Source organism: Ursus maritimus, unplaced genomic scaffold (genome assembly GCF_017311325.1).
Source record: "Ursus maritimus isolate PB19 unplaced genomic scaffold, ASM1731132v1 scaffold_22, whole genome shotgun sequence".
Classification (NCBI taxonomy): Eukaryota; Metazoa; Chordata; class Mammalia; order Carnivora; family Ursidae; genus Ursus; species Ursus maritimus.
Window position 1 is genome coordinate 26,451,167 of NW_024424675.1, and position 10,601 is coordinate 26,461,767.

The following is a 10,601-nucleotide window of genomic DNA, read 5'->3' on the forward strand; positions in this document are numbered from 1 at the left end:
TTTTCGTAAGTTAAATTCTTACCAGTGAGATTGATAAATCAAAGTATATATTTACTTAAAGGGTTTGATACATATTGCCAAACTTCCCTATAAAAAAGGTGTATCAATCTATGCTCATACCAGCACAGTGTATGATAATGTCAGTTTTTGGGTGACTGGCTGGCTCAGTCAGAAAAGCATGTGACTCTTGATCTCAGGGTCGTGAGTTCAAGCCCCACACTGGGTGTAGAGATTACTAAAAAAAAATAAACTTTTTTATTTTTGTTTTTTAATAAAAAGTAAACTTAAAAAAAGATGTCAGCTTTCCCTTAACATCTCTATGTTGAATATTAATTAGTAGTCTTTGCCATTTTGACAGAAAAAGTCATACCGGTATCTCATCTTTTTTTAAAATTATTTTTATTTTATTTTATTTAAAGATTCTATTTATTTATTTATTTATTTATTTATTTATTTATTTGAGAGAGAGAGCATGCATGCAGGAGGAGGAGCAGAGGGAGAGGGAGAAGTGGACTCCTCACTAAGCAGGGAGTCCGACGCAGGGCTCAATCCCAAGACCCTGGGATCATGACCTGAGCCGACGGCAGATGCTTAACTGACTGAGCCAGCTGGGTGCCCCTAAAGATCTTATTTTTAAGTAATCTCTACACCAAATATGGGGCTGGAACTCACAACCCTGAGATCAAAGGTTGCATTCTCCACCAAGTGAGCCAGCCAGGCGTCCCTGAGATTTTAAATTCTTAAGTAGCATTTTAATCTTTAAATTCATGTTTATTTCCAAAATGGAATATGATTTTTAGTTTCTTTCATTTCTTGCATTAAGATCTATCTGTTTCACAGAATACATGAAGAAGCAGATATCAGTTTTGGAATCTACAGGACTAGAAACTTATTTTGTCATAAAGTCAGTTTAAATTCATATTTAAAATTTTGTTATTTTTCCATTTAAATTTAGCTTAAAAATTACCTGCAGTAAATGACATAAATTTGTTTAAAAAAGAGTGCTAGAACACCCTATTCTAAGACAGATAAGCCACCATTAGGGAAGGAAGAGGGTGGGATTATTCCACAAGGCTGAACCGCATGAGAATGTTACTTGCCCTACAGACTGGCAATTTCATATGGCTCATATAGAGATCTACAAAAATGACTTTAGAATGGAAAAGGAACTTTGGTTCCCCATTGTTTTAGATTAGAAAATAATTTCCTTTTAATTGAATAGAATCAACCGTGTGGAATCCTGCCTCATAGAATAAAAGGATCTATGTGACTTTCTTTCTTTCTTTCTTTCTTTCTTTCTTTCTTTCTTTCTTTCTTTCTTTCTTTCTTTCTTTCTTCTTCTGATTGCTGTGGGGAGGTAGGAGTAGTCAGAGAAAAGTGGCATGATCTTCCTTTTTTAAAAACTTCTTTTTTTTGCCTTTTTTGTTATTGTTGAGGTATAACTGACATATAACATAAAACATTATATTAGTTTCAGGTGCGCAACATAATGATTTGGCATTTGTTTATACTGTAGAATGATCATCACCACAAGTCTACCTGATATTTCTCATAATCTTTTTATACAAATAATTTTTTTCTTTTTAATTAATTAATTTATTTTAAGTGAACTCTACCCCTGATGTGGGGCTCAAACTTATGACCCTGAGACCAAGAGTTGCATGCTCTACTAACTGAGCCAGACAGGCGTCCCTCGCATAATTTTTTTTTTCTTTTTAAAGATTTCATTTAGGGGCGCCTGGGTGACTCAGTTGTTAAGTGTCTGCCTTCAGCTCAGGGCATGATCCCAGAGTCCTGGGATCGAGCTCCACATTGGGCTCCTCTGCTGGGAGTCTGCTTCTTCCTCTCCCACTCCCCCTGCTTGTGTTCCCTCTCTTGCTGGCTGTCTCTCTGTCAAATAAATGGATAAAATCTTAAAAAAAAAAAAAAAGATTTCATTTATTTATTGACAGAGAGAAAGAGAGAGAGCAAAGCAGGGGGAGCAGCAGGCAGAGGGATAGGGAGAAGTAGGCTTCCCACTAAGCAGGGAGCCCACTGCAGGGCTTGATCCCAACCCTGGGGTCGGCACCTGAGCCGAAGGCAGATGCTTAACCAACTGAGCCACCCAGGCACCCCTCTCATAATCTATCTTCTTTCTTTCTTTCTTTCTTTCTTTCTTTCTTTCTTTCAAAGATTTTATTTATTTATTGGACAGAGAGACAGCCAGCGAGAGAGGGAACACAAGCAGGGGGAGTGGGAGAGGAAGAAGCAGGCTCCCAGCGGAGGAGCCCGATGTGGGGCTCGATCCCATAACGCCGGGATCAGGCCCTGAGCCAAAGGCAGAGGCTTAACAACTGTGCTACCCAGGCGCCCCCTCATAATCTTTCTTAAATAAGGTCCAGCTTCTGGCTATTTTACCAGTTACATATTTTTATTTTAAAAGCAGTGAATTGTTCAGGATTTTATTTTAGTTTTTTAAAGGATTTTTAAAGATTTATTTATTTATTTGAGAGAGAGAGAGAGAGTGCATGGGGGGAGGGGAAGAAGGAGAAGGGAAACTGACTCCCTGCTGAGCGTGGAGCCTGAAGTGGAATTCAATCCCAGGACCATGAGTTCACAACTATGAGATCACAACCTGATTCAAAACAAAGAGTCAGACACTTAACCAACTGAGCCACCCAGGCACCCCTTAAAGATTTTATTTTCAAGTAATCTTTACACCCAGCGTGGGGCTTGAACTCATGACTCAAGATCAAGAGTCTCATGCTCTATTGACTGAACCAGCCAGGCGCCCCCAGGATTTTAATTTGGTTCTCATTGTACATACTTTTTTGGGTTGTGAGGCTTGGCATTTCATGGCATTTTCTAATTGTAGGAGTACTTCTTAAGTGGGAATAAATAATTCTTTGAGTGCTAAATCCTCAAAGTTGTACAGTTATAGAAAATTTCCACTCACTGACAAGTCAGGAAACCTTTTACATGGTGGTTGCCTTATACGACTGTAACCCTCTGTATTACCAAGTCCTGCCACCTCACAGGACAACCGCTTATAGAAAACAGTGCTGCAGTCATCTCTGTGGTACTTGTGAACTATCGGCATAATTTACTAAGATGGTATTTCTAGATGAAACCAGGAATTGTTCCTGAGACACTCATCAAATCTGGTTTCCAGACAAATAGGGTCGTGTCCTTTCCTAATGAGGGGGGGGGGGATTTGGGCTCCGGTGAGACTGTCATTCACTTGAGGTCTCCAAGGTCTTCATTACTGCAAAAGTCAGGCTGTCTGGTTCTAAGCTTTGTCAGAGAGCCTGCCCACAGTCACCACCTCAGATCCCTTTCGAAATGTGACGCACCCCAAACCAAACCCAAGTGTGTGATCACTCACCATTCTTTATCCAGTCAGTGCCCTTCATCTTGAGCTCACTGTGATCCATGTGCTTTAATAAGAGTCCTAAATGCAGGATAAAGTCAGTGAGGCTGTGGTCTGGCTTTGGCTCTAAGCAGTTGGCAGAACTGGCCTTTTGATAATTGGACAGATCCTAAAAACCTGACTTTCAAGTGCCTGATAGTTACCTAGAGATAACAGCCCTTTTCTCCAAAGAAGAGTTTTCAAGGCCATATTCATAAAGACTGGGGATACTCAACAACACAATTTGGGAAAATAGAGGATAAAGTGACTGTAGAAATGAAAGGATTGCTTATACCTACAAATAAGACTGCTGCTCTTCTGATAGGAAGTTTTGCATTCTTGGAGAACATCAATGTTTGGGCGAGGAGGTTAACTTTGCCCTGGCATTTTTTTCCCTAAGTGGGGAAAAAAGTAAGAGTAGAAAGGAGTGAAGTACACCACTGTTTTTGTCAGCCTCACTGTAGTTTCCAGAGCCAGGGACGATGCCAGATGTTAGACACATAGAACATGGTGCTTGGAACAGTAACTGCAGTTGCTTAATTGATGTTATGCCACAATAACAAGTCCCTAGGCCAAGTTACATCCTCCGGATACACCATGCTCACAGTCCCTCGTGCTGCAGGTCGTGCCCGTGATGCCTCCAAGTCCATCTCCACTTCTCTGTATCTAAGTTTTCTCTGTTCCCTCAGCTCTGCCTTGAGCTCTGCCCCCCTATCGGCTCTTCCCTGATCACTCTTGCCTTCCCGACCTCACTCGGCTCTGAGCACTTCTGCAGGTACCCCTCTCTTGGCACCTATCATTTTTCATCTTGAGTTTCTATCTAATTTTCCACAGAGGTTTTATCGCCCTTACTAGCTAGCAAGCTCTCTTAGGGAGTTTATATCTTCGCCATGTTTCTGGGTCTCCACGGCCTGTTGCATACTGGATGTGTTGTGCTTCCTGGACGAATAAATGTACCTCTCACTAGTTCTGTTACAAAGATCGGCAGCTCAGGGAAGGAGGAGGACCATCAGAATCTATTCCCATAGATCTTATGATGTCACATGGACAACCTATAATCCTATGCATTGAGAGCACTGAATTTCTGCTGTAAATACTGTCATCAGTGCCTCGGATATAGGTCCTGGTACAGGTCAGAGAGATACTACTCTGTGGAAAGCCTGACACAATGGCACTGTGGGGCTTCCTAGCCCCGTAAGTCTGATCAGAGGAGCCTGCACTGGGTCCTAAACAGGTTACACATATGGAAGACCCCTGGGAAGAGTCAGTCCTTGTTTCTTCGTAGTAGGATCCCAGCAGTCCTAGAGTCAGATGTCCAGAAAACCACGGATGCTGAAACTGCCCTGGCTCCAGCCTGCCCCTGAGATGGGCCCCAGTAGCCTTTGTCAAGTTTGTGACGAGAAAGGATGGCATCTGGGTCCTAGCAGAGCCAGTGGCATGCTGCCGTCACGCTGCATGGCCTACAGCTGCATGGCAACCCTTGCTTGGGGCTCCCTAAACGTGCTCTAACAGAGGGTAAAACAATCCACTATATCCAAGAAAAGGATTAGAGATCATTGTAAAGGCAATACACAACTCCAGTTCAATTCACTCCCTAAACAGTTTTTTAAGCCTGTACTATTATCAACCTGACTCCATAGCCCCTGACCCAGATTAGTGGGGGCTTCCAAGAATTCAAAAGAGAGTCTTTTTTTATGAGGAAAGGTGGGAATAGAAAGTGAGTCTGTGATTCAGCTGGCAGGAAACTAGAGAAATAGATTCCCAGTATAAGACAGGTCATGGAGATTAGCTACTGACGTGAAAAGGGATGGGAAATGTTTCCGTTATCTTGTGTTCCTCCATTAAAAAATATGTCAGAAAAAATAAGTACGCTAGCATATAAAAGTGTGAACAAAGCCATTACTGCTCACATACAAAGAATGTGCAGACTGCTCCAGCTTCACTGGGGCTGATGTACCAGGGGTCTTTGCAGTACACTTCTTGGGGCAGCTTCCACTTCAGGAACTGGGCACATATTCTTAGGACTTGCCTGCTTTCCTGTGAAAAGGATGATCAGAGATCAGCATCTTCAAGCATTTTTTAGCTGAGGTAACCTTCCTTCAAATAAAACTGGCTAAAGTGAGGGCAGGAATGGAAAGGAACCAGAGTCCTCCCCTCTTTCAATTTCCCCAAACAGTCCCCCTCAAGGGGGCCCAAGAAGCCTGCAGAGTTGTGGGGAGGATGTAGAAACCACTGGTCTAAGACAGAAGTGAGAGCTATCCGGTTTGATACCAGAGCAGGGATTGGGGCAGGGGTTCCCGCTACCCCATGCGCTAGAGATAGGGCTCTCCTCCTCCCCCGCTTGCTGCTCCCATGTCAGTCTCCTGTCACTTTACACAGGGAAGTGGAGCTCCTCTTCTCACAGTCCTTGTGGAACCTCTGGCTTGGAAGGAATTCTGGACAGTACTGATCCCTTCCCGATCCAGATGCTTGAGCAAAATTTAGCAAGTGGGCTTCTTCTCTATTTATGGCTCTCAGAATGTCTCTCATGTACCACATACCACCTCTTAGGAGTATTCAAGCGAACACCTTGTCCCAGGTCCACTAGATTTGGGCCATGAAAATTCCTTTGGGGACTGATGGGAATACACGTTAGTTCAGCTACTTTATTTGTAAATATCTAGTAAAGTTAAAGGTACCCAGATATTCTACTTCTGGGTTTATGCCCTCTAGAAACTCTCACACAGGTACACAAAGAAATAGGTAAAAGAATACTCATCGCAACATTTTAATGATGAAAAACTGGAGACAATCTAAATATCCAAGAATAGGAACACTGGAGAAGTGTGAAGATATCCTCGAGATGCAATTCTATATAGCAGTGAGAATAAATGAACTGGAGCCCACAACGTGGGCAAATCTTACAACGCTAAATAAGCAAAAAAGAGCAAGCTGGTAAAAGATTTATAAATGATACAACATACAAAGTTTTTTTCTACATGTAAAATTTTAAAACATGAAAAAATATTACCACAGAAGTGATAACAATAAAATTCAGGATGATTGTTCTTGGGGGAATTCAACTGGGGATAGGTGCATGATTTATTCCTATTTTATTCATTACAGTGGGTGGTAGACTATGTTCTCCGTGTTAGTGATTCCTAACCTGTTTAATGTTAGATTTCACCTTTCTGCTTAGGCTACCCTCTGAAGAGCCTTGAAGACAAGGCTAGGGATCGTTCAAGGTTTGAAAGAAAGTAAGCCCAGAGCCTTGGCTACCCTATGCCTTGCCTGATTGCCAAGGGCTGATGGGGAGCAGGGGGTGAGATGAGTATCAATGCATCCACATATCTGTGACCCCTACAGGGTATACTTTTCCATCACTTGTTTGGGGAGATCTACTCTAAACTTTATTGGGGTCTGAAATATTTCATATTTCTTTTTTCAAAAAGATTTTTATTTATCTTTTTGAGAGAGTGATGGAGCAAGAGAGAGAGAGAGGGTGAGCATGAGCTGGGGAGGAGCAGAGGGAGAGGGAGAAGCAGACTCCCTGCTGAGCAGAGCCCAACACAGGGCTCCATCCCAGGACCCTGAGATTATGACCTGAGCCAAAGGCAGATGCCCAACTGACTGAGCCATCAGGTGTCCCTGAAATATTCCATATTTCTGGTTACAAGACTATAATATCTCCCCCAGGTTAAGGTACCAGGGCCCACCATAATCTTAAGTCTTGTTTCTGATCCTGCTTTTATTTCTGTAATGGGGAGTACGGGTAGTGGAAATCTCCAGCATTTTCCCAGAATCCTTGCAGCCTAAACACACCTCTGTACTGTTGTAACTGGTGGTCATAGTTAGCACTTTGGAATCTTTCAAATGGCTAGCTGGACAGGACAGGCTCCTGAGGTATGGGACAGGACTAAAGATGATGACATCCTCCCCACAACTCTATGGCAGAAAACTCTTAGGGGGGCACCTGGGTGGCACAGCAGTTAAGCGTCTGCCTTCGGCTCAGGGCGTGATCCCGGCGTTACGGGATCGAGACCCACGTCAGGCTCTCCACTATGAGCCTGCTTCTTCCTCTCCCACTCCCCCTGCTTGTGTTCCCTCTCTCGCTGGCTGTCTCTATCTCTGTCAAATAAATAAATAAAATCTTTAAAAAAAAAAAAAAAGAAAACTCTTAGGAGATTAAGGAGATGTAAAGCCTTCCCTAGATTGTCTGAGAAGCTACTATTTCTGACTTAGCCTCAACACAAGTCTATTTGTCTAAAGGCAGAAGGCAGTTCTTGAACAAAAGAAAAGATAATGGAATATTGCCATTGTCAACAAAAAGAGTTTGTTGAATTCGGCACTGTCTTTAGGCTCTGTGCTAGGCTAAATATTGGGGTGGGGCTACAAAAAGGTATAATATATTGTTCTTACCCACAAAGGGCCATGATTTGCTATATAGAAATAAGGAGTAAGATTTTTCACACAATTCACTTAGGCAAAATAATTGAAAGGTAGACTGTGCTATAGGAAATGGTGAATAAAGATGGTACCACAAAGTCCCTGCCCTCAAAGATGGAATGCTTATTTGCAGATTTGGCTCTGGATTAGAAGTTATTCGGGCAGGAAAGGAGTTGACAGAGGGATTACCTCAGCTACTGCATCATTTTCATCTTGAGAATACAGAAGCAGGGGGACCAAGCTGTCCAGGACTTGATTCTCTACACCCTTCTTATCTGTGTATTTCACAGATTTTACAGAGGCTCCAAAGAGGGTCATGGAGAAACGATGAACATCAGGTCTCACCTACAAAGGGAGTATCCAAAGGGAAGCAAGTCACTGAAAGTGTTCATGCTTAACTTATAAGGGCTAGGTTGGTTGAAACGCCAGTCCTCACATAAGGCTATTAAGCATAGGCAGCTGAGGGCAAGAAGCCAAATAGATACATAAAGATAGCAAGACCTGCTGTTTTGTAGTACTGGTTGTTCTCTCACTCTGCAAATGAGAAATGTAGTCAGCACAGCTTGTGCCTGATACTATATTCACTAGTCACACAAGCTGTTTTGCTGCAGTTTAGAATCCCGGCCTCGCCATACTTGACTCTTCCAAGGATGTGGTTCATTGTGCTCCGTGTATTTTTTTTTTTTTAATCTTTGGGATTTGGGATGGGGACATAGGTATAGTCCACCACCTTGACCTAGTCCTGATTGCCCCCTGAAAGACGTCTTTTCTTTTACAAACTCCCTCCCCAATCCATGATCAGGGTGCTACCCTGGCAAGTCTCTACATCTCAGTTTTGTATTTTTTTTTTTTTTAAATCTGAAAAACAGTAACACCAGTCCTATCAACATCACAAGTTACCTGGAAGGGTCTTGAGAGAGATTTGAAAGTGTTATGAACAAAAAAGAACTATATAAAACAGAGTCTATTTATTACTATCCCAATTTCTATATGCTGTTATGGCAATTACCCTCCCCTAGGAAAGTCTCTCCTCTCTCATTGTCTTACATCACCAAATAGGGAGAACAGGGTCTTCATCATGGCTGTCAAGGTGGTGAAATCCATTGTCTCAACGAGTTGCAGGAGTATCTGGATGGCCAACAAAACAATCTTCTCGTCGGTTTCACGTAAGAGGTCTACGATGCATGGCAACAGGCTCTTGATGCCTTCCCTCTGTGTGCCCAAAGGGAGTACACCATCACCCTCCTGAAAGCACTTCATCTGGTACCAAAGTAGGGCTCCCCACCTTTACTCAGTACCTGGTGCTTGTTGAATGTTTGGTAGCACTGGCTAGTTGAGAACAGAAAAGTAAAGAGGGCATGACTGCCTTCTCAGTATTGGCAGGGCTGATTCGTAGAGAAGGGGCAGAGCTGTTGAAAGTTGCCTCATAAGGCAGAAGTGGGACCAGGTGGGAACGGTCCCGTAATAGACTACGGATTAATGTAAGAAATCGCTTACAATGAAAGAAAGTAGAATGGCTAGCTCAGGTCATAGTGCGTTCTCTAATATGGAATGTATCCAGAGGCAGTAAGATTCCTTGCAGGAATTCAAGCAGAAATTGACTGAGGACACTTAAGGGTCCTTCCCATTCTGAATTGGGATTCTGTTCTTCTGAAACTCCCCAAAGGAAGTAATCTCAGAGTTTCAAAGTTTAAAACATACATGTAAAAAGTAAACAGAATAAGGCAACAAATATTTGTGTATCCAAACAACCAGAATTAACGGGCTAGCATCTGTCATCTTTGTTTCAGATATATATACGCATTTAACTATTAAAAAAATAGAACTCAAGTGATAAAATTGAAGTCCCAGGGGTTGATCTTTCTATCTCACCCAGGCCTAGTTTCTAGCTAGGCCTATAGAAAATGAGCTCTCTTTCAACATGAATGTCAGTAATCCTTGTTTAGAGGATACGCATCCTGGGAGCAGATATCATGGTCTTATCCAATGTACTCCTTAGGGCAACATGGTACAAGACATAAAAGGACACCTGAATGTCACCTTGGCTGTGATGATAGTGAGGGTACCTCCCTACACAAATTATAGGTTTCAAATATTATGACTATCCATGTCTTGGACTTATTTCTTATGATTTCATGAAATACTTCAGTTGGTACTTACATATTTTCTAGGCATAAAATTTAAAAGGTACAAAGGGCTGTATTCCTACTTGCTCCTATTCCCAGGCTACCCAATTTCCTTCCCAGCTGTTACCAGTTTCTTTCTGGGGTATGTTTGATTTGTGACTTATGAATCAGTGGTCTGGGGCCCCTCCTACCATCTCCTGGTGTTTGATAAGATAGCGCAGTCCCCTTAGGGCAAGAAATTTGAAGACACTATTTCCATGATGTAGCCAGTCTTTCAAGCGGACAAGAGAGTATATGCTGGGAAGTCTCCTAGCGACTGGACTCTGGAGAAGCTGAAAGAACCCAGAAATTAGCCAAAGAAGTTACCTTTAAGCCCTTTTTCATGAAAAGAGCCACCTTCCCACCAACTGAAAATATGTATTTTCCTTTGAAAACTCTATGTTACAGGGTGATGCTTACACTGTGGGTATATAAGGAATGCCGAATAATCAATATATGGCAAGAAGAATTTCAGTAGGCTTGAATCTGAGACTATTTCTATCCCACATGAAATGGATCCCAGCCTGCCACGAAGTTGTATAGGGCCCAGGAAAGCAGGTACTGTGGCTTTACAGGCTTCCTGAAACCAGCTTCTTCTTCTTCTTCTTTTTTTTTTTTTTTTT

General features: G+C 42.4%; 1 protein-coding gene across 1 annotated transcript in view; it reads right to left on the bottom strand.

Annotated features, from left to right (window-relative positions):
- MROH8 (maestro heat like repeat family member 8) overlaps positions 1 to 10,601 on the bottom strand; it is a 57,144-nt gene that overhangs the window by 5,241 nt on the left and 41,302 nt on the right. Inside the window, exons 17-22 of the mRNA XM_040638290.1 lie at positions 10,131 to 10,271; positions 8,861 to 9,025; positions 8,003 to 8,158; positions 5,303 to 5,425; positions 3,684 to 3,783; positions 3,365 to 3,430 (exon numbers count right to left, since the gene is read on the bottom strand). Coding sequence (XP_040494224.1) covers positions 3,365 to 3,430; positions 3,684 to 3,783; positions 5,303 to 5,425; positions 8,003 to 8,158; positions 8,861 to 9,025; positions 10,131 to 10,271 — 751 coding nt within the window. The remainder of the gene's footprint in view (positions 1 to 3,364; positions 3,431 to 3,683; positions 3,784 to 5,302; positions 5,426 to 8,002; positions 8,159 to 8,860; positions 9,026 to 10,130; positions 10,272 to 10,601) is intronic.